The sequence below is a fragment of the Myxocyprinus asiaticus genome, chromosome 26, assembly GCF_019703515.2.
Source record: "Myxocyprinus asiaticus isolate MX2 ecotype Aquarium Trade chromosome 26, UBuf_Myxa_2, whole genome shotgun sequence".
NCBI lineage: Eukaryota > Metazoa > Chordata > Actinopteri > Cypriniformes > Catostomidae > Myxocyprinus > Myxocyprinus asiaticus.
Window position 1 is genome coordinate 44,903,634 of NC_059369.1, and position 25,086 is coordinate 44,928,719.

General features: G+C 37.6%; 1 protein-coding gene across 1 annotated transcript in view; it reads left to right on the plus strand.

Annotated features, from left to right (window-relative positions):
* The first annotated feature begins 3,163 nt into the window (after window positions 1–3,163).
* Window positions 3,164–25,086, plus strand: part of LOC127417069 (semaphorin-3ab-like) — a 43,866-nt gene continuing 21,943 nt past the window's right edge. The window contains exons 1-4 of the mRNA XM_051656785.1: window positions 3,164–3,638; window positions 16,757–16,917; window positions 20,575–20,637; window positions 24,108–24,227. Of these exons, the coding sequence (XP_051512745.1) occupies window positions 3,536–3,638; window positions 16,757–16,917; window positions 20,575–20,637; window positions 24,108–24,227 (447 nt within the window). The 5' untranslated portion in view covers window positions 3,164–3,535. The remainder of the gene's footprint in view (window positions 3,639–16,756; window positions 16,918–20,574; window positions 20,638–24,107; window positions 24,228–25,086) is intronic.

The following is a 25,086-nucleotide window of genomic DNA, read 5'->3' on the forward strand; positions in this document are numbered from 1 at the left end:
ATAAAATATATATAAACTATTAAAAATGTAAATTACATTTAATTTAACTTGTAAAAATATGTTTTTTTTTTCTCCCCAATTTGGCATGCCCAATTCCAAATGCGCTCTAAATCCTCGTGGTGGCATGTTGGTGTGTTGGGTGGCGGAGGATGAATCTCAGTTGCCTCTGCGTCTGAGACCGTCAATCCGCGCATCTTATAACAAGTGCGTTACTGCAGAGACAGCGAGCATGTGGAGGCTTCACGCTATTCTCTGTGGCATCCACGCACAACTCACCATGCGCCCCACCGAGAGCGAGAACCACATTATAGTGACAACGAGGAGGTTACCCCGTGTGACTCTACCCTCCCTAGCAACCGGGCCAATTTGGTTGCTTAGGAGACCTGTCTGGAGTCACTCAGCATGCCCTGGATTCAAACTCGCGACTCCAGGGGTGGTAGTCAGCACCTTTACTTGCTGAGCTACCCAGGCCCCTTGTTATAATAAGTAGTTTTATAAAGAAGTAGCATCTAGATTTAACCTGGGTCTCTTTTGACTCACATATGTATTCTAAGTGTATCTGCAGTAATGGCACACACTATGTTTTCCCGTCTTTTCCTCGTCAGTGCTGTTTAGAATGCCGGATCTGTCTAGCTTTAGGAAATGTTTCACATTCTCCATATTGCTTCAAAATAGAAAATTATCAGTTTAATTTAAGGTTTTGTGTACAGGGCTGTTTAGCGCGTTGCATGATCCAGTCAAGCCTGATTTATGAGGATGCATGTGAGTTGCGCTGGGCGCTGTACAGATGGGAAATGCATTTAGCACTTAAAAAGTGCTTCTGAGATAAACCACTGAACGTCTTAAGGGGGATCCCACACACTAGATCATCTTTATCAAGTAAGAGCCCTCTTCATTTTAGCCAACTAGTGCGAATTGACCATTTATCACAAAATCATGCAGGAAAAGAAATAGGGGTTCTGCTGGGCTCCCTGTCTGTCCAGGGCCCTTAGAATCGTCCTAACCTTCACCCCCCGTTATGGCGCCCCTGCCAACATTGCTTTACCATCGTAATTGTTGTTTACACCAAAATACTAAACCGTTATTACAATATCACCTTCATTTAGTATTACATTCCAAGTCTTCTGAAGCCATGCGATCTACCTGGTCTCATAGAATCATTAGAAAATGTTTTAATATAATTTACATAGATAGCAATATCATAACTATAGCATATCATGACTATGGGTGATTTTCCGTTATCCTCTGTGTCTCTCATTTTTGCCATCATTTGGTGTCCGTTGTTGAGAGAGTTGGACAGTCCTGTCAATCGCAAGCTTGTTTGTTAAAACCCATTAAATCCCAATTACTGGAGTATTCATGCCCTTTATTCCAAATAGAAATGTGAAGAGAAGTCTGACGGCCTGTGCTTCAACATTATCATGTTTCAACAGGCAGCATCAGGACTTTGGGAAATTAAAAAGAGATCAGGCTGAAAGTTTTGACATTGTTCACGGACTCCTCCATTGTCTTCCAGAAGTGCTGGTATGTTTGTGGGGGAGGGGTCAAAGATAATGAGGTCAATGGTTTTGGGATGGAGTGGGCGGAGTCACAGCAAACAGTGTCAATCAAACACACACTCACACATCTACTGAAATCTCAAATTAGGTTTAGCTCAGTTGTAACTGAAGTTCTTCTCGAGGAATAGTTTACCCAAAAATTAACTGGGTTTACTCACCTTCTTGTAGTTTCAAACCTATAGGACTTTCTTTCTTCCGTAAAACACAAAAGGAGATGTTAGGCAGAATGTCTGGGATGTTTCTTTGTTGTTCTTTCTTCCCTTCTGCTGTAGCTCTCAAATCTCATGGTCACAACAAAATAAGGGCGATTAAATGATGACAAAACGTTACATTTTGGGTGAACTGTTCCTTTAATTATGTAAGTGGTTTGACCAGCGTCCTCTTTAGAACATGGAATATCATCCTTCCCGCCTCTTGCGGAGGAACGGGCTAAAAATAAACGTGTCGTGTGAGAGTGAGGGTCGAGATCAGCTGTGTTTTGAACTCCTGAGCAGCACAGAATAGTAATGTTTGTTCTAGGAGTGTCTGCATTATGTTTTGGTGGAGAAAAAGGGTGAAATCGGGCCAGTGAGGTTACATTCTGGTCCAGAAGTCTGAGACCACTTATGAAGATGCTATTATATTTGCATTATATATATATATATATATATATATATATATATATATATACACTCAAAAAATATCCTGGCAAAAGATATAAACAAATGGTTTAAAATAATGTCACATTTAAAAAGGCTTAAATTTGCAAAGTTTAAAATGTGTTTTGCCATTTAATAAACTCTATTCTTTAAAACGTATGAATTTTATTTACTAAGTTTATACAGTGCATGCTCATTAATTTTAATGAATTAATTCACGTTTCACATGTGTTTCATTAAATACTTTGGGCCCTATTTTAAGAGCGAGCTAGCTAGCGCTAAGTGCGGCGCTATGCCATAAAATGAGGCCGTGAAATTTTTGTATTTTCATGCAAGCATGTGCGCTAAGTCGAGGCGCAAGTGGGTTTGGCGAAATCGTGCGCGCAACGTTCTAATTGGCTGGGTCGAGTGCAATTTGTATATATATATATATATATATATATATATATATATATATATATATATATATATTTGTTTTTGTTTTTTTTTACGTTCATTCTTTTTAAGTTCTTAACGTTCTTTAGCTTTAACAATCTCTTCATCTTCCTCGCTGTATTGTGCTCTACACTGAGTAATCAAATGAGCAAATATGCTGATCAATGGCTATTTTTAAACTATTGGCCGATAATTGTGCAGATAATTCCTTTTATCGGCCGATACCGATGTTTGGCCGATACATTGATGCATCTTTCCTGTAAATATTCCACTGAAATACATTAAGTGATGTAACTATTTGGTAGCAATGTTTAAAATGGTCAGTGAGGGTGTATGGGTGAGAAAGAGAGTGTGTGTGGGATGTGGAAGTCAGAAAAAAGTCTACCTAGAGGATTTTCTTCTTGAAGCACAGCCCTCCCCTCTCTCTCTCTCTCTCTCTCTCTCTCTCTCTCTCTCTCTCTGTGTGTGTGTGTGTGTGTGTGTGTGTGTGTTTCTCAGCTGGCCTCACTCACTCACTCAATCTGTGAGAGAGAGAAAGAGCAACAGAGGAGCGCTCAGGGCTTCAGCTAGCTTTAGTTTAGTCTGCTTTCAGTCCAGTTACTATTTAAAACAGCCAGAGAGAGAAAGAGAGCAAAACATACACAGGAGATAAACAGCCACAGGCGCTGGACAAGAACACACACAGTTTGAAAGTGAGTCGTGTGGACACACTCATGTTCATCTCCTAAAGCTGTGACGCTTCAACAGGAGAGATGTGATCACTGAGTGTCACACACACTTGAGACTTACCGAACGGACACACAACCACACCTGCTCCGTCCTCAGGTGCTGTTCTGAAGGACCGGATTGCTGAACGACCCCTGTTATCCGGAGGCCACGGACTGCACACAGGCAGGGGCGAACATGGACTACCTGTGTGGGATTGTACTGCTGCTGTTGGGGCTTTTTGGAGCCAGTGCTCAGCAGAGCAAGAACAACGTTCCTCGACTGAAACTCTCGTATAAAGGTGAGTGACACTAAACATCCCCTACTGCTGCTGTGGGGAATACTGGGAGGAGGAGAGATCAATCAGATTGATGGAGGAATTGTGGCTGATGTTTAGGCATGTTGAAGTTTGATGGGATCCGTTTGGGCTGGAGGTGCTTTCTTTGGATGTGTGGCAGCTCAAACAAATCTGGTTCTCTGTGGTTGGATTTCTCATTAATGGTTCACATGATTTAAAAACGCATGGTGGGTAATTCTGAAAGAGACTTTGTAGTATGAAAGAAAGCAAAGTGATTTAAGAGTCTTTTTTAGATAGTTATAGTTTACTGGAAGCAGTATTGTACAGTTGAGCTTGATTTGATCAGGTCCGGTTCTTAGTGATTGGTTTCTCGTTTATAAGATTCCAACGATTGGTTGATACTTAAAGTCGTTTTTTGTTAAATTATGAAGGCAAGTAAACAGAGTAAGTACACATACTGTGAAAGCACATGCTCTTTAAGTGGATATCAACCCAATTTCATAATTCTTAACTAACTGCAGTGGTTTTATTGTAATTTTATTGACATTGTTTTTTTTTTGTTTTTTTTTTATTAGGCTGGAGCATTTTAGGGTAAAAGTGACTGCAAATTATTTTAAACAGATTTTCACAGGTATCACACCCAGAGTTAGACAGAAAAAGTCAAGTCCAGTCAAGTGTGATTTATGGACGTTTGGCATTTTAACACTTACACTGAAATGGTAAACATTATATTTTAGCAATAATGCTTTATACTTAATATTACTTAATATATACTTCATTTTGACAGGTAATACTTTATAATAACTTTCATTAAAGGAATATTCCAGGTTCAATACAAGTTAGGCTCAGTCGACAGCATTTGTGGCATAATGTGGATTAATGCAAAAATAATTTCGACTCGTCCCTCCTTTTCTTTAAAAAAAGCTAAAATCGATATTCCAGTGAAGCACTTACAATAGAAGTCAATGGGGCCAATTTTTAGAGGGTTTGAAGGCAGACATTTTAATCTGAAAATTTTATAAAAGCACTTCCATTAATTCTTCTGTTAAAACTCGTGCGTTATTTGAGCTGTAAAGTCGTTTAAATTGATATTTTTATGGTGTTAGGGTTTACTAAGTTTTTATATTAGATATAACTTTCCACAGATGTGGTTAGTAAGTGGTTTTATCACACTATAATCATGTTAACACACATGTTGTTTATATCTTGTGTCTATACTTTTGAAACAGTGAGTATTTTAATGTTTACAGATTGACCCCATTGACTTCCATTGTAAGTGTCTCACTGGAACACACATTTGTGCTTCTTCTTCTTCTTCTTTCTTTCTATTTTTAAGAAAAGTTGGGCCAAGCTGAAATACATTTTTGTCAGCATTATGGCACAAATTATGTTAATTGAACTTAACTTGTATTGAACCCAGAATATTCCTCTAATAAGTCATTAACAAACATTATATAACGCTTCACATACTGAAATCTGATATATGGCATTTTATGTAAAACATACATATATGAAGTGCATGTTCATACTGTATATGGTTATTACTGACTAAAAAACAAAATCACACATTGTACATTTATGCTACATGTATTTAAAAATACCACACAAAAAAATCCTGTTTTTCATACATGTAACATATTTTCCCAAATAGTGGAATTTGAACATGTGCGTAAATGCTGCTCATATATGGCCATATTTCTGTATAGATTAATTTGTCATTAGTTAATGTATATTCAAATAGTTTGAAATATGAGATATTACACTTTTTTAACGTTTACTAATGCATTTAACCAACATTAATTATTAACTGATCGTTTGTTGATGTAAATTCAACTACTTACAAATGCTATGAAACTTTCTTTCATATATGGTCATGCCATTTTTAACATATGTTAAATATTAATGTACAGTACATTTGAAGGCTTACAAATGTTTTCAAAAAGCTTTAATATTTTCCATACACCAGATAAAGTAAAAATGTGCAGTACTTCCCTTAAGGGGCTATTTCAAGAATGTGATCAGACTGATTCAGTCATATTTAATCATATTTTATTTGAATAAAACCGGCCATTTAAATGTTACCACATGATGCACATTTTTAGGTTACAGGACAAAACATTTTTACAGTATAGAGGTTTAATTAGAAGGTTCGAAGGGAGTGTTCAACCATGTAAAAAGGCATTAACGGCTCATTAGGTGCTGAGCAAGATTGTGTGATCAATTTATTTAACATCATATACCAGGTCTGTTAAATGTGCCATATGTAGTTGAGTGTGTGTGTGTGTGTGTGTGTGTGTGTTTGAAGAGCCCTTGAGCTGAGTGTGTCTGACTGAATATACAGGAGGAAATGTTTAAACCACTGCGTTTAATTTCTTATGATCTTCAGCTACATTTCAGCACAGTACACTGGTATTCATTGTTTCCTTCGCCCACCTTAATGTACAGTTCCTACACCATAAATGCAGCCTGGTCTCATAGAATCATGTTACTATACCTACATTTTTTGCGAAAAGTATTTTCTGTGGCTCGCTGAATGGATTGCGGCAGTTTCCTGATGAAGTGAACACTAGAGGCGCTACGACAACAATGACTTTAATTCACTTTCACACAAATCACGAGTAAAACGGCAGATTATCAGTTCATAAACAGCGGGGTACGAGTCCTAGAGAAGCACATGAGTCCACGCGTGAACTCAAAGTGTCATAGAAGCAGCACAAAATGACGTGCTTGTGTTTTTCATCTCACATTTGCTTTTTATGACTCTATCGGTTAGGTTTAGGTTTAAGGTTTAGGGTAAGGATTTAAAACTCTATAGAGCATTAATCTTAAAAATATAATTTAAGAACATTTAACTTTAGTGCCACGCAGTGGATATTTCACCTCGGAACTGCTGCGATACGTGTAATAAACCACCTAATAACATTTTGCTAAAATGTCACCACAGTCAAGTAATTTTCATGAGATCAGGTTGCGTAAATGCCAACAAAACCTTAGGGTATTTATTGATTTATTTATCATGATTTTCAAGAATGAGGGCATGTCACGCAACCTGTGCATGTTGGCATCTGTCTAATTTGACTAGCTTCTACCAAATGACAGATTAATTTGCACCAAAAAAATAAAACATATAATTTGATTGGATGCATTGGCTTTTACGTCAACAACAAAAGATATGCGAAATGCCATCTCCGCTTTTGCAATCCTCACTATGCATAATTATATGCTTAGTTGCATTTTATTATTTGTATGTGGCATTGTTTGTCCCCTGCTGTCTGTGACCCTGTCAAAACTTACTGTACTTTTCTCAACATTCAGTGATTTATTTATTTATTTATTTCAATCTTCAGTCAAACATTCAGATGCCTTAGTGAGAGTAAATTGTTTTTAACATTCATAGTTTGTTTGTTTTTTACAGAGGGACTGTGTTGTTATTACTATAGACGGATTAATGCGAGATGGCTGTTGAACCATTTTTAATGGTGTGTGGTTTTGTTATAACACTAAAACTCTTGCCATCTGATTGCCGTTGTTTGATGAAGTGAGCTGTCAAGAGTGAATTCACAGTAAGAGTGTTTAAATGAAAGCGCTCGTTCCACAATCCCTCTGCAATTAGAGAGAGTTTAACAGTCAGGGCAGATGGCTGTATAAAAGTGAGCTATTTCTCTCTCTGCCAGCTTTAATTGCACAGACAGATCCTCATTAGCTGGCTGCTGGACTGTCAGGCGACATAAGTGCTCAATCCAGCACACAAACACACAGGGGTCTCATCTACTGTAACACACCGCTAACACACATTCTTAAAGAGACGGTGAGATTCACTGTATCAGACACTGACACCTACAGGCACACACACTGCTTGTGTGGTACAGAAAAGAGAAAGAGACAAAGAGAGATAGAGACAGAAAGTATGTGTATGTCTATCTGTGTGTGTGTGTGTGTGTGTGTGTGTGTGTGTGTGTGTGTGTGTGTGTGTGTGTAAGTACCCTTAGAGGACAGGGAGGGAATTTATTTTCTGAAATAGTTTTGCTTTCCTTCATAATAGCTCTATCCATCCTTTACAGAAATTAACCTTGGATTTACAATAGTTGAACTATGGTATTTGAAGTAAACCCATAATAACCACATACATTTACCATGGTTTAACTACAGTGATCATATTTTGTATTTTTGATGATCTGAATATTTTGATCATATTCAGAACATCACCGATCCTCCACCTGGTCGTCTAATGGTTAGACGGAGACCTGGAGAGGCCTTCAAACCACAGTGTCTCGCACCCACCAACCAGGATCGGTGATGATCTGGGGGTGCTTCAGCAAGGCTGGTATCAGGCAGATTCGTGAATCAAGTCACGTACAAGGTTATCCTGGAAGAAAACTTGCTTCCTTCTGCTCTGACAATGTTCCCCAACTCTGAGGATTGGTTTTTCCAGCAGGACAATGCTCCATGCCACACAGACAGGTCAATCAAGGTGTGGATGGAGGAGCACCGGATCAAGACCCTGTCATGGCCAGCCCAATCTCCAGACCTGAACCCCATTGAAGACCTCTGGAATGTGATCAAGAGGAAGATGGATGCCACAAGCCATCAAACAAAGACGAGATGCTTGAACAGCAATGTGAAAGACTGGTAGAGAGCATGCCAAGACGCATGAAAGCTGTGATTGAAAATCAGGATTATTCCAGCAAATATAGATTTCTAAACTCTTCCTATGTTAAAACATTAGTATTGTGTTGATTAATAAATGAATATGAACTTGTTTTCTTTGCATTATTTGAGGTCTGAAAACACGGCATCTTTTTTGTTATTTTGACCAGTTGTCATTTTCTGCAAATAAATGCTCTAAATGACAATATTTTAATTTGGAATTTGGGAGAAATGTTGTCAGTAGTTTATAGAATAAAACAAACATGTTCATTTTACTCAAACACATACCTATAAATAGTAAATGCAGAGAAACTGAACATTTTGCAGTGGTCTAAATTTGTCCAGAGCTGTATATATATATATATATATATATATATATATATATATATATACAGCATACAGTGTATATATATATATATATATACATATAGTATATATATATATATATATATTTATATTATATACAGCATACAGTGTATATATATATATATATATATATATATATATATATGCTGTATATAATATATATATATATACACTGTATGCTGTATATAATATATATTGTTAGTTTTAATATGGAAATGTATGATTAACTAGAGTGAAACCATGGTTATTTTATTTATTTATTTATTGTGGAAAGTACTTAACCACAATAAATTAACCACAGTGTTACCAACCAATTTTCTTTTTTTTTTTTTTAATTATTATTATTTATTATTATTAGTATTATTAGTATTATTTATTTTTTATTTTTTCATTTTTTTTTTTTGCATAATGACAATGAGGAATGATGATGAGGAAATACAAACTATTGCGAGGGAACGCAAACTTATGCAAGGAAACACACTTTTGCGAGGGAATGAAACACTATTCCAATGGAAAGCAAAACTTGTCCAGAGGACTGCAAAATGTACTGTGACGGAACGCACTTTTTTGCGAGGGAATGCAAAACTTATTCCAAGGCGGTGCAAAACTTACTGTGAGGGAACATTAACTTTTCTGTAGTGTAAGTGTGTGTGTGTGTGTGTGTGTGTGTGTGAATAATTGCAATGTATGCTGGCTGATCTCAGCAGACTTGGTAAGAAGCCAAAACTAATTCTGATTTCCACCAGCAATGAAACAAACTCACACACCAGTGAACATTTATCACTACAGTCTGGCTGATTCATCTTTTGCAGAATTCTCATCAAATAATCTGTGCTGTGCGTTTAATTACTCATAGGGAGTTTGTGTTTGTTACAGGCATGTGCAGGGGGGGCTCTGGGGGCTCGAGCCCCTGCCCCTTTGATGAGGTGCCCCTCCTACGAATAATACATTGCCCCTTTGCTGAGGTGGCAGAAAGTTTTGCGACATGCACAGTCGACGGAGAATGTACCATAAGACTCATCCCACGCAAAAAAACGCGGTTTCAGTAGAGCACTTACAATGGAAGTGAATGCGGCAAGTCCATAAACATTGAAATACTCACTGTTTCAAAAGTACTGTATAGCCACACAGTTGCTTACTAAAATTTGTTTTAAAAGTTAAATATCTAAGATTACAACTTTGTTAGGGACAAGGTGTGTGTGTGTGTGTGTGTGTGTGTGTGTGTGTTGAGAGGAAGCCACCCATGATGAAGTTCTGATTGAGATCTGGTGTACCTCAGAGCGGCAGATCAGTGTCCCATCTGAGCCCAGAGTTCCCTGGGCACGTTAACAATAACACTCTTACGTAAACACTAACCGTTTTGGAAAGACAGCGAGAACAAGGGCACGAATGTGGCCACATATGTTGTGTCAAATTGTTGGTGCAGTTCGGAAAGAAACAAGCTTTAAAAAGTGTCTGGTTACCTCAGTGCATGCAGATTTGTGTGGTGGGATTATGCTTTTAGTGTAAGGCTATCCCATTCCGAGGTGAAAGATTTAAGACGGCCATAATCTTATAAAGGGATGAGAGAAGTTTTATTTCACTTTAATTAAGCTTTTAATCCACAAGCACGCCAAGAATCTGGTGTTCGGTTTTGCTTACAGCATGTGAACTCTGCATGTCCTCTTCAGAAATCAAGCCACAGCAAACAAACACGTAAAACAATACTCTGGAAAATGGCAAAAGGTTTTGTATTTCACAGGAATTTGGCTTTTTTTTTTTTTTTTTCTTCCTTGGAAAGCAATAAGACAATATGAAAATGGGATTCGATTTTGTTTTAATTATTTGATCACCTTAAAATCGACTCTGAACTCTGTGGAAAGGGTTCAGACAATGACGTAAACTGATAATCAGAATTCAGTACCATTAGAGAGACCTTCATGCTGCAATGAATGAATTCCTTTCCTCTTCTTTTCCCTCCACTCTCCTCTTCTTCTCTTGTCTACTTCCTCTTCCTCTTTCCTTTTTATCTTCCATTTTTTCTTTTCCTTTCCTTTGACCTATCCACTTCCTCTTTCTCTCCTCTTCCTTTTGTTTCTTTTCTTTTCTTTTCATTTCCATCTCCTCCTCCTCTCCTATTCACTTCTTCCTCCTTCCTTTACCTTTCCTCTCTTTTTACTTCCCCTCTTCTCTTCCTCTTGCCTTTTCCTCTTCCTCTCATTTTCCTTCCCCTCTTCTCTTCTCCTCTTGTCTACTTCCTTATCCTACTCCCTTTTTCTCTTCATATTCCTTTCATTTTCCTCCTCTTCCTCTCCTATCCACTTCTTCATTCCCTTTCCTCTTCTTTTATTTTCTTTTTCTCTCTATTTTTCCTTCTCCCCTCTTCCTCTCTTCTCTACTTCCTCATTGTGCTCCCCTTTTCTCCTTCTCTTTATTTTCCTTTCCCTCTCCTCTTCCTTTTTCTCCAGTTTTTTCCTTAACCTCTTTTTCTTCACTTTTACTTCCCCTCTGCTCTTCCTCCTCCCTTTTCCTGTCATTTATTTTCATTTTACTTCCCCCTCTCATCTTCCTCTCCTCTCCTCTCCTTTTCCTTCCCCTCTTCTCTTCTTCTCTTGTCTACTTCCTTATCCTACTCCCTTTTTCTCTTGCCACTTTTCATCATTTTCCTCTAGTTCTTTTTTTAAATTTTTTTCTTTTCCTTTTCCTTCCCTTCTCCACGTCCACTCTTCTCTACTTCCTGTTCCTCCTCCCTTTCCTTTTCTTTTCCTTCTCCATTTCCTCTCCACGTCCTTTCCCTCCCTTTTCCCCTTTCTCTTTATTTTTTCTTCCATTCCCTTCCCCTCTCCTCCCTTCTTTTCTTTCCACTCTCCACATTCTCTTCCATCTTACTTTTTCTTCTCATTTTTTCCATTTCTTTTCTTTTCCTTCCCATCTGCTTTCATTCTCTCCTCTTCCTCTTCTCTCCTTGGCTTGTTTATGTGCTATTTAAACCAGTAAGGTTCAGATTAGCAGCATGTCTAAAGCCACTTCCTCCTGTGTGATGTTTGGTTGTGATAGATTAACCACAGTGCCAGGCAGGAGTGACCGTATGCTCTGCTCTCGTGATCACCCTTGGAATTTCACATAGAAACATGCCCTGACTCCAATATCATCTTATTGTCTGATTGAGGAAGTAGTTGTCATTTAACGGCTGCTTTTTATTTATTTATTTTTTTAAGTGACTTTCAGTACACATATTACATGGACAATCCCCCTGGAATAACCTGAGGTTAAGGGCACAACGTTGATGGCTCATTGGTTGCTCTGTGCAGGGTTTGAACCAACAGGGTTTCCCATAGGTCTCTGTTTCTTCCCATCCTCTACACTTTCCTCTTCTCTTCTGCAGTTTCTCTTCTCTAGCCGTGTGCTATTCTTATTTACTATTCAAATTCAATATTGTATCTTTGCTGGTATTTTTGGCTCCTTTATAAAGAATTGCTTTTGCTTTTTCTCATTTGTAAGTTGCAGTGGATAAAAGTGTTTATCAATTGAAAATAGAAATGGATGTTTATCGACTGCATCAGTTTATAATAATGTTAGTTTCCCAGCTTTGTTCTGAAATGGGTTTCCCTATTGTCATAGTTTAACTTAAAACAGCTTAGTGTTATTTTTGTCTCTCTTCGACACAGTTTGAACTCTTGATTCTGAGAACATGTTGCTCAAGTGATGTGCAATAGATGAATAACTGTAGGCTGTTTGATGATTACAGTCAGGTAATATTGTTTCAGACAGCAACTGTCACTATAGATATACTAGATGGAACATTTTTGAAGACTTCCACTTTTAAAGAGATTACACTAAAAATCATTTTCTTGAGCAGTATTTTTGTTTTGGTTCACAATAAAATATCTAAACCTCCTTAAAACATGATAAGCAAAATGACAAGATATCAAGGCTGGTTTTCAGAGAAATTGTGAAAATGTAGTGAAATGTGTGCTTGAAACAAGAAACAAAAGTTGGTTATGCCATTAGCAAATAGGCTGTTTTCTTTCAAATGTTTGGATGTCGGGGGCCTGGGTAGCTCAGCGTGTATTGACGCCATCTATCACCCCTGAAGTCGCGAGTTTGAATCCAGGGTGTGCTGAGTGACTCCAGCCAGGTCTCCTAAGCAACCAAATTGGCCCGTTTGCTAGGGAGGGTAGAGTCACATGGGGTAACCTCCTCGTGGTCGCTATAATGTGGTTCTCGCTCTCGGTGGGGTGCGTGGTGAGCTGTGCGTGGATGCCGCGGAGAATAGCGTGAAGCCTCCACATGCCCTATGTCTCCACGGTAACGCGCTCAACAAGCCACGTGATAAGATGCGCGGATTAACGGTCTCAGACGAGGAGGCAACTGAGATTCGTCCTCCGCCACCCGGATTGAGGCAAATCACTACACCACCACGAGGACTTAGAGTGCATTGGGAATTGGGTATTCCAAATTGGGGAGAAATTTTTTTTTTTGGATGTTTTTACTGAAAAACAAGGCACACATACTGCGTATGATTTTCATCAGATTTGATCAGAGTGTATAACAGATCTGCAGTATGTGTGTGTTGGACGTTACAGATTTTTGGACAACCACTTTTATTATGCAGTTTGCTCATAAATCACATGTTCACATTCTTTGGTCAGCTTTTATTATTGCAGGTTGGAAGCTTCATGTTCTAAAATGGTATTTGATCACCAAGCCCAATTAAATACACTTCTCACACCCAAACCTGCTACACATGATCACAAAGACACACACTATGAGCAGAATGATGTGCTAATTATATGACGGCTTACCTTAGGTATCTGATTTGTGTTTTTTAATACCCTGGTAACAGATTGGATCATAACAGAGCCCATGTTATTAATGAAAATATATATAAAAGTGACCGTGAGGTTTTTTTCTTGCAACATTTGGATTAGGGACTAGAGTGAAGATGAGTGATTAATTGTTTCATTAATGACACACAGAACAAAGCTGCATTTTATGCATGAAAGGTTGTATACAAATATATTTATTAGTATTATTATTTAAAGTGTAATTAATTCATTAGACATCTTTTTAGTTCTCAAAAAAGTCTAGTCACAGCTAATAAAAGGATCAAATCTTTCTGAAAGAGCGATGTTTGAAGGGACCTTTTGTTTTAAAGAATGTGTATGTGTGTGCGTGCATGCACTGAATGATGGTGAGATGAATTCCTGCTGTTTAAAGTACGTCTGAGTGTCTGAAAGGCATTCTGAGTGTTTTCACTGTTTGTGCCAAATGGCCACTCCAAACTGAGCTCTTCAAACATGAGTGAGATTCTATTTAACTCATCTCAACCTTTAGTCTTAACCTTCCTAGTCATCTCTTCATCTCCTCTATGCCACTCCACCGGTTTTGTCTTACAGTATCTCTCTTACACTCTCCCATTTCACTCTTTCCTCTCTCCCGTTCCTCTTCTTTTCCCCGCAGGCCTTTTGAAACAATCTTCTGTCACATTCTGTTCTGTTCTGTACAGAGAAACACATAATGGGTGTGTGTTTGTGTGCTTATGGAAGTTTACATGATGCATAATGCACTTTAAAGCTTAAGATTAGAGACTGAAGTTTTCATCTCTGTTGCATTGGGTGGCATAAAGAGGTTTGTTTATTCATTCATTAATTCATTGAGCCCACACTCAAGCTTCTTAAATAGTTCTTTGCAACTTTAAATCCAATAAAGGACCATTTTTTTACACAAAGAACTTGAGGAATTTAACAATTCCTGTTGTGATTCCTCTTAATGATCCTGATATCTTAATGGTTCCATTAATGATTCTTCTAGTACTTTTGATGACGAAATATTTGGAAATAATGCAATTGTTACTGGATTTATAGCCCTCAGCAGCCTGTTACCAAATGATGAGATAATTTCAGATTTCAACAGAGCGGATTCTTGCAAATGGTGTGTTTACATGGGCTTTTAAATTGAGATATTTCATTTTTATTCATTTTTATTAAATACAACTTACTAAAATAAAACCTATAACTACACATTGTCATATCAACAACCAAACAGTAATTATTCTGATTAAAGTCTCACAGGCCTAAAGTACACATAACACAGTGACTTGCAGTTCAGTACATTTTTGATTCATTAAAAAGAGCTGATAAGAGTCTTGTTTGGCAGGAATTGCTCTTTGTTTTGCAGTCAGGATTCAAAAGAACCAACTTCTTAGAGTCATTCATTTGGGAATCGGGCTACACTGATTATGTATATTTTTCATGCAGTAGATTCAAAAGAACCGACACAGAGTTATTCCTTCAGGAATCAGACGACACTGGTCATGCTGTATGTTTCACACTGCTGATTCAAAAAATGAATCATAAGAATCATCTGTTCGGGAATCAGACGACACTGGTCATGCTGTATGTTTCACAGTGCTGATTCAAAAAATGAATCATAAGAGTCATCTGTTCAGGAATCAGATGACACTGGTCATGCTGTATGTTTCACTCTGCTGATTAAAAAAAAAAGATTCATAAGAGTCATCTGTTCGGAATCAGATGACACTGGTCAAGCTGTATGTTTCACACTGCTGATTCAAAAAATGAATCATAAGAGTCATCTGTTCGGGAATCAGACGACACTGGTCATGCTGTGTGTTTCACAGTGCTGATTCAAAAAATGAATCATAAGAATCATCTCTTCGGGAATCAGACAACACTGGTCATGCTGTATGTTTCACACTGCTGATTAAAAAAAAAAAAACGAATCATAAGAGTCATCTGTTCAGGAATCAGATGACACTGGTCATGCTGTATGTTTCACTCTGCTGATTCAAAAAAAATGATTCATAAGAGTCATCTGTTCGGGAATCAGACGACACTGGTCATGCTGTATGTTTCACAGTGCTGATTCAAAAAATGAATCATAAGAATCATCTGTTCGGGAATCAGACGACACTGGTCAAGCTGTATGTTTCACACTGCTGATTCAAAAAATGAATCATAAGAATCATCTGTTCGGGAATCAGACGACACTGGTCATGCTGTATGTTTCACAGTGCTGATTCAAAAAATTAATCATAAGAATCATCTGTTCGGGAATCAGATGACACTGGTCATGCTGTATGTTTCACTCTGCTGATTAAAAAAAAACGAATCATAAGAGTCATCTGTTCGGAATCAGATGACACTGGTCATGCTGTGTGTTTCACAGTGCTGATTCAAAAAAAGAATCATAAGAGTCATCTGTTCAGGAATCATATGACACTGGTCATGCTGTATGTTTCACTCTGCTGATTAAAAAAAAAAGATTCATAAGAGTCATCTGTTCGGAATCAGATGACACTGGTCAAGCTGTATGTTTCACACTGCTGATTCAAAAAATGAATCATAAGAGTCATCTGTTCGGGAATCAGACGACACTGGTCATGCTGTGTGTTTCACAGTGCTGATTCAAAAAAAGAATCATAAGAGTCATCTGTTCAGGAATCAGATGACACTGGTCATGCTGTATGTTTCACTTTCATTTGTGAAGTTTATTTAAAACGTCCCCTTTTGTGATTCACAGATGAAATAAACTTATACGGTTCACTTTAGCTGTATCACCACTGTTTCCATTAAAATGACTCAGATTTCTGTGGATCGCTCATGTTTGATGGTGTGGTAATGTGTATGGAGTTCAGAGGAGGTCAGGTTTGGCAGGGTAGATCCGGGAGCCCTGAGGTTACCCAGCTCTGCCTCCCCCAATCCATTACGGGTAATGGAGGTTTGGCATCATGTGCTCTGTGCTCTATGGAGCATAAATGACACAAAGTGTTTCAAAGACTAGTAAATATCTCTCACCATTTTCCTCTTTGTTCAAGTGTGTGTTTCTATGAACAGTGTTGGCCCTTCTCAGCTTTACTGCAACCAAAACCACACTCACACATCTAACATGCGCTACAAAGAAAAAATACAAATCTGGCATCCCTGTTGATCTGTTCGCTATCAAAACTCCCAAAACTTAAAGATGAGGTTGGAAAAATTCTCAAGCTTGTTTAAAAACTCAGCATATGTGGAATATATAAACACAATTTCTCTGTCAGCTTTTATGACATTTGTAGGAGATCATTGTTCCATAATTCACGCATGTTTTTATTTTTATCCCCACAGAAATGTTGGAGTCCAATAATTTGCTCACTTTCAACGGATTGGCCAACAGCACCGCCTATCACACCTTTTTATTGGACGAAGAGAGGGGGCGGCTGTTCGTGGGGGCAAAAGACCATGTCCTGTCCTTCAACTTGATTGACATCAACATGGACCAACAACTGGTAAGAAGATGGGGTTAAAACAGCAAACACCACTTAAGGTCGGTGTCCCAATACACTCTTAAAAATAAAAGTTTCAAAAACAGTGTTTCGCAGCGATGCCATAGAAGAACCATTTTCAGCTTCCCAAAGAACCTTTCAGTGAAAGGTTCTTAAAAGAACCATTTTAAAGTATATTTTCCCACTAATAAAGAACCTGTGCAATGAGAAGTTTCCATGGATGTTAAAAGTTCTTCATGGGACCTTTCTTTTTAAGAGTGTAGACGATGTTTTTCATCTGAAAGCATCATTTTCTGTGCATGTTCCGCAGAAAACTCTGCAGATGCACATGATTCACAAACTTCCATTCAAAAAGATGCTTTCAGCAGCAATTAAAGGAATATTCCGGGTTCAGTATAAGTGAAGCTCAATCGACAGCATTCATGGCATAATACTGATTACCACAAAATTGTATTCTGACTCGTCCCTCCTTTTCTTTCAAATCTGGGTTACAGTGAGACACTTACAATGGAAGTCAATGGGGGCCAATTTTTGAACGTTAAAATACTCACTGTTTCAAAAGTATAGACACAAGACATAAACAATATGTGTAGACATGCTTTTAGTGTGATAAAATCACTTACGATCCCCTTCCGTATAAAGTTATAGCCAATTTTACAACTTCGTTGCCATGACGATGTAATGTCATCAAACCCTAAAACCCCAAACGACTGTAAAAATTAAGATTTTAACAACTTTACAGCTTAAATAATACACAAGTTTTAACAAATTAATTAATGTAAACGCTTTTGTAAAATAATAAGCTTCACATTTCTGTATTTAAACCCTCCAAAAATTGGCCCCATTGACTTCCATTGTAAATGCCTCACTCTAACATTTATTTATTTTTTTTAAGAAAAGGAGGGACACATCGACAAAATAAAATACATAAATAAATTAATACATATATATATATATGCATGTAAGTATTTATTTATTTATTGGTAATCAATATTATGCCACAAATGCTGTCGATTGAGCTCAACTTGTACTGAACCCGGAATATTCCTTAAAATAATTTTCGTTGGCCATTACCAGATGTACATGTGATGTCAGGTTCCCAGCATGCACCACAGCATGAATAAAAACTTCAAGTTAACGTCTTAATATTTGCTTTTTTATTGCAGCATTTTCACTGTTGGTGTTTTGTTTGTTGTCCTTTGAGGTTTTGTGTCATGTGAGCGTATCTATTTCCAAAAAAATATGATGTTTGAGCATCACCATCATTGTGGCTTGTTCAGAACCCCGCGTGCCTGGTTGAAACGCTTGATTTAAAACTCATCGGCAAGATGCGTTCCACTAATGCTGAGACTTCAAGCTCACAGCTTATTACACTTACAACAACAAATGTAAAAAAGTCGCGTCAGCTTCTACAAAACCTAATGAACAAAATCTCCACAGAACAATTAGAGTAGGTACATAGAAACGCAGATACAAAAGTTATCATCAAGAATTTACCATCATCAACAGTCTTACTGTACGGTAACCAGTATGCGGGTAAGGTCACAATGTATATGATAGTGTCTGTTGTACTAGTAAGCATAAGTGAATACACCTGCATCACTTTTACACAACCAATATGGTTTATTAAAACATATCTAACACATTATTAAATCATTTGCTTAAACTGCAAACTGTTAATATATCGGTCATTAGCTTTATATGAATTGACATACGTAGCACATTTAAATGATTGAACTAAAGTAAATCATTTAGTAAAATCATTGCTTCCAACGTCAACAACAATGAACTTTTACGTTCTTACATATTGATTTAGATGATCAAGGTGTATTGTGCAATTCCATTGAAAAACAGCCTGCAATTGCATATTGGTTTTCTATTGTATTCTAAATAAATCAATAAGTGTAAAATGGATAAGGTGATGTAATGTTTAACTGTGGGTTAATCTGGAGTACTCTTTATGATGAAGATACATGAATGAGGTTTTTGAGAGATGTTTCCATTTCGTCAGTTTGTCTCACTGTACAAAACTATGTCAACAAATTCAATTAGTCAGTGACAGAGACATTTATTTACTTTACTGCTATATCTGTTTCTGTATACTGCTAGTATCATAGTAGGGGTCTAATAATGGGGGTAACATCGTTCACTACAGCAATAACATTTCTTCATCCACACAAACTTTGTTTCTGTGCCGGTCTGTTTTTAAAGGGGGGATATTCAGTGCTGTATGGAGTAAATTCAGTGTCTCTCATCATTAGAAACGCACATGCAAACACAGACACACTCACATTTTCTCCGTGATAATTGAGAGAAACGTTCACAGCCGTAATACAGGAGAAGCTAGAATTACAGCACACTCAAGAGAGTGTAACTCGCTGTGACAGCAGTCCCATTGAAACCAATTTTTTCCCACTAACAGGCTATAATTCCTTTACTCTTTCCACCAGGAACATGGTTTGCATGATTCCTAAGATTTCCACAACTCGTCTGGAAAGTTGTTTTAATACTTTAGCAAATGTTCATAGCTAATAACAACTCTATAAAACAGATTTAGGTTAAAGTATGGCGTATAGGCATTGGAGTGGCAGCACAGTAGTAGCGCTTGTGTTCATGATATTATTTTTAAAAAATGTAGTACATAGATTTTTGTTGAAAATATGTTTGTGTACATTTTCTATTGATCATGGCAGCAGTAAAAAAAAAAAAAAGAAAATGCTGAAAAATCTGCTTATATTTTTGTACAGATCTGTTACGTTATAAAAATACATAAATGTAATTCATGCAATACAATTATTTAAAATGCATCTTTACTATGATGAATTTTTTTTTATTATTATTTATTTATTTATTTTTATTTTTTTATGAATATTTAGGTGGTGTACTGTAACCAGCATGCAGTTGTTAAAAAATATCAGACGTTTTGATATTTTTTATGAAAAGGCACATGTTGTTCATGTCAAATGGAAATGTAGTAACTCTAAGAAAACAAACTGATATTTATACAAATATTTCTAACTTAAAAAAAAAACAAATTCAAAACATTTTTGCAATTAATGATTAAGTTGTGCAATCAAGGTGCAAGGAAAGTATTTTAATATGTTACACCACTTGACATTTTAAGTCATTGCATCGTTTTGTAGAGCATGCCATTCAATGTTTTTCAAAAATGTATGAAACCATTATGGACACTTCTACAAACTTCACACGTGTTTTAAACTAGATTTCTAATTTGTATCACCCTGGACAACCAATTTGTCAATGACCCTAATATGTCAAATGAACATTAAATGATTGGGAAGAGCAGTATAACTGGGCATGTATCCAGTCGAGTGCATTTTCGGCATTTAAAAAGCCAATTCAGCTGATCAAAGTGGTGGAGTGATGCTGAACAGTCTCCGTAAAGTACACCAGATTGAGGTAGTTTGCTGCATCCTCCATAAGGTTAATGCAACGTTACAAAAAAGTTACCAATGCACATGTGCCGATCAGCAGCCGAAATTAATTCTTAGTGAACTCTCCAGTGTCCTGTATTATTAGGCAAAAGGAAGATACGTTAAAAACATGCCGTACATACAGCTATGTATACGTCCAATAAAATGTACCCTTTAAATCTATCTCTCTCTCTCTCTCTCTCTCTCTTTCTCTCTGAACTGGCAGGTGTCCTGGCCTCCTTCACCTTCTCGACGAGATGAATGCAAATGGGCTGGAAAAGACATCCAGGTAAATTCTTTACTTTCTCTCTACAACTTTGATATTTGTCTGATAGATCTCACCGAAGAGCAGAGCAGAGCATTGAATCACTTATTTGTCTTCACTGTCCGACTTCTCTCTGGTTTATTTATGGTCATTTTTGCAAAACACATGCCTCTATTTGTAATTTATTTGACAATATCTGTATTTAATGTGTGAGATATAGCGTATACAAATAGCAGGTCAGCAGGTTGAGTCTATATAAAGGATTTGTGCAGAAAGCTTCTACAGTTCTGAACAGAGCTATTATCTGACATCATGTTTAAAGGGGTCATATTCTACATTTTTGTAGCATTTTTTTGCCCCGAAGTCCACTTGTAATATTTGTCATAATTTAGTTTTACATAACTATTTTCCACTTAATATTTGAGATGAAGTCCCGAATGGTTTATTTCTGACAGCGAGTATCTAAAGCTTGTCATGTCTGTCAACCTTCTTTTGCTTTCACAAGAAAAGTCAAGGGTTTCTCCCACAAGTCCAGCTCAGCAGATGTCAATGGAAGAAGGAATAAAAGTGAAATCACTGAATTGTGGCTGAAGTGTGTAAACAGTTCCAGGCATTACTGCCATTTGCTCTCATAAATTCCATCGTAGATAAGGCCCGAGGCGCTGCCTTAGAAATATAGAGCCGTAGCAGGCGGCCCTCTGCCCTGTTAGCATCATAAAGAAACTATAAGCTTGGATGCTTCTCAATGGCGCTTATTTGAATTGCAATAAAACACATTGTGTGAGATTTTGATGTAAACATGTTCTCAGTGAATGGCAGGCTGCTCTCTGAAAGATGGCTTTTATGTGGAGAGGGATGATGGTGAAAGACAGATTGACTGAAGCTTGTTCTTCTCAAAGAGAGGTTGACTCGAGCTTGTTTGAAGTGAAGAGAGACAATGTCAATTTAGGGCCCTTAGGAGGGCCGATGAAGGCAGAAAACTGCTGGTCCTGTTGAAGGATCTCAGCTGCAATTTGTCAGAAACAAAGAGTGAGTGAGATCAGTGCTTATAGAAGACAAAAACATCCATTCATGCTGGCGGCACTGTTGTGTGTTAGCTATCAGGACAAATTAGAGAAGGGTCCTAAATGCAGCCGTACACTTTGAAAAATATACCTGGGATAGAATCTGAGTTGAGAATGTTATGTGAAGCATGAAGCAGAATATTAAAATATAATTCTGACCCGACAAATATTGAAGCCAAAAGAAGAGCGCTGGGGCTGTGCGCTTTTGAGTGTCGTTCAGTAATCTCAAGTTTACATTTACGATTTTCATGTTAAGGTTTTGTTAATCAATTGGTATCTAAAACACTTCACTTCTTTATCTTTTGGGGATTTTTCCCCTTTTTCTCCCAATTTGGAATGCCCAATTCCCAATGCACTCAAAGTCCTTGTGGTCGCATAGTGATTTGCCTCAGTCCGGGTGGCGGAGGACAAATCCCAGTTGCCTCCACGTCTGAGACAGTCAACCCGCGCATCTTATCACGTGGCTTGTTGAGCGCGTTGCCACGGAGACATAGCGCGTGTGGAGGCTTCATGCCATCCACCGCAGCATCTGCGCTCAATTCACCATGAGCCCCACCAAGAACAAACCACATTATAGCGACCCTGAGGAGGTTACCCCATGTGACTCTACCCTCCCTAGCAACCGGGACAATTTGGTTGCTTAGGAGACCTGGCTGGAGTCATTCAGCACACCCTGGGATTTGAACTAGCAAACTAGCGAACCCCAGGGGTGGTAGCCAGCATATTTTACCACTGAGCTACCCAGGCCCCAACACTTCACTTCTTTGTTTATCATCATCAACACTTTTATTTATATTTCTTAATATGATTAAGAAGAAATCAGATCTGGGTTTTTTGCTTTTATGAAGTGCAAAAAATTGCACAACTTTTTCTCATGTTTTTCGTAACGGGGAATCGGGGAACCGATTTCCCCACACTAAATCACACCCCCAGTATATGACGTGTTGCCGACTGTATCTATAGTCCAGAACAGTGTGCTCCGTGGTGTTGATGAAGTAACAAGTTGAAAAAGGGGCCAAATCTCTCAGTCAAATATTGATATGTTGTTGTATACTTAAATACTCTTCTGTAAACCTTGAATGAGTCACTGCAATCCGTTCCAAGCTAGACTTGCTCAGACACGTGGCTTAAACACATCTGAGGAGCTTCTGAAACACACACATTTCCAAAGGCAAAATCCCAGTTCAGATGCTGCAGTGTAGCTGACAAACAGAAAAACACAATGGCACACACACACAAACCCTGGGTGTTTAGGCCACTGGGGAACTCTGGATGCCTATAAAAGGATTTCACTGTTAATACACTAAACACCCTGCTGAAAAACATCTCCAGCTGTTGTAACATTTTCCTTTTTATAAAGTTATCTGTGTGTGCATGTTGGTCAGCTATGCTGCTGTGTTCACAGTTCGGTTTCCTTTGTGAGAGAGCAGAAGGGTTTTCAAAATGCACGCAGAATGAAACACTTCTGCATCAGCAATCAGAGGAATTACTGAGCGTTACAAACTAAGCAAGGGATTGGGTCAGTCACTACTGTATAAACAGAAGAGCCACATGTGTCGCTTATTCTTAATTATAGCGTAGTTTTGGACTCATAAAAATCAAGATTTTGATATTGATGTTTTTATGTGAATAAATGCACATTTCTAGTTTCAACGTTGGACAAGAAAAACTAGCTTCAAACCATGTGACCCACATTTTCTTTTCGACCATTGAAAATGGGTAAAATGGAATAATTTTCAAATGGAGCCACATTGAGAGCCCCATATCTTTGAGATTTAACCATGTCGGGCCTGAAAAATAAGGAAACAAAAAGGAAAGTTTGTTCTAAACCAGAATGTAAAAGGATGTTAAGATATCTTTAACAGTTCTGGAGTTATAGGCACACAAATTTGGAAAAACAGCACAAAAAAGAGGTGCTGAAGTCAACTGGTTTTAGTAATAGATCTACATATCTCTGTGTAAAAATAAAGCAATGATGCTGATGCCTTTCTAAAGTAAATTTTTTGACCTGTAGATTTGCTATTATTATTAATAATTGTCATTTGACCCCCCTCTACAAAAATAATGGATTACTTGCTCCATGGCATTTAATATTTTGGCTTTCATCATCATTAATGTCTATCTTACCAGTAAAAATATCCAAAACAGCATCTTGAGCCAGTGACCTTGTTAGAGATGTGTGTGTGTATGGGTTAAGCCATGTCTTAAAGCTGTTGTTTACACAGATGGTTGTGTTTATTTATCTGAGAACCCAGCGATGACTGTGAATCAAGAAATACCGATGCACCACAGATTTAATTTGCTATTGTCTCTGTCAATTTCACTGTGTTGTTATAAGAGTTTGTGTTGTTAAAATGTTAGCTACGTGTATCAAAATAATGCAATTATAAACAAATATTGATGTTCTCTCTCCATCTTGTTGTTCTACAGAAGGACTGTTCTAACTTCATTAAGGTTCTGCAGCCGTTTAATCAGACACACTTGTATGTGTGCGGGACGGGTGCGTTCCACCCTATCTGTGCTTATGTGGAAGTAGGGAAACGACCGGAGGTAAATCATCATCGTCCTTCATCAGGTTTTATACAGTAAATCCAACCCTGTCACTGTCTCACATCATTAGTGGTGTTTGCAATGGAGAGCATCCCTTTTACAATTGCTCATACAAAGGGTGAGGCAATTGCACAAACCCCCATCCTAAATATTAAACATCTTAACTTGTTGAGGAGAGATGTGCTATTACTTTTCTTAATGATTGGATTTTCACCTATGGGTGGGTTATTTTGAGCCAGTAAGCATGCATCTAGCAACACCCTAGCAACTGCATAGCAACGTCCTGTCAACCACCCTAGCATCATGGCGGAGTGGCGGTTTTGCACAGGCAAACACCACTCATGTTTTCACGTTATGTCATTGAACAGTTGTTGGTCTTGCCTTGTCTTTGACAAATTCCCTTTTTAGCGACTGTGGACACTTACAAGACCCGGAGATGACATTAAAATCAATAGAATTATCATTAATAGAATCATTATTTATCTTTAGCAGATGTTGGGCAGAATAGCAGTCTCAATTCCTTGCCACAGTCGCCTTCGGCTTGCTCACTGGGTTTCTAAATACAATTATGATTTAATTATTTATTTTTATACACAATTTACAATCATATTTAATCAGACTACACAATGATGACTTTAAGACTTTATAGATATTAAAATGTTCATGTTCTGTTAATGCATGAGCTGCTTTGAAACGATGTGTGTTGTGAAATGCGCTATACAAATAAAAATGACGACTTGAGTTACCATTTAATTTTTACTGTATAGAAGAAAAGAAGATGCAATGTAAGTGAATGGTGACTAAGAGTAACATTCTGTCTAACATCTAATTTTTTGTTCCACAGAACAAATAAAGTCAT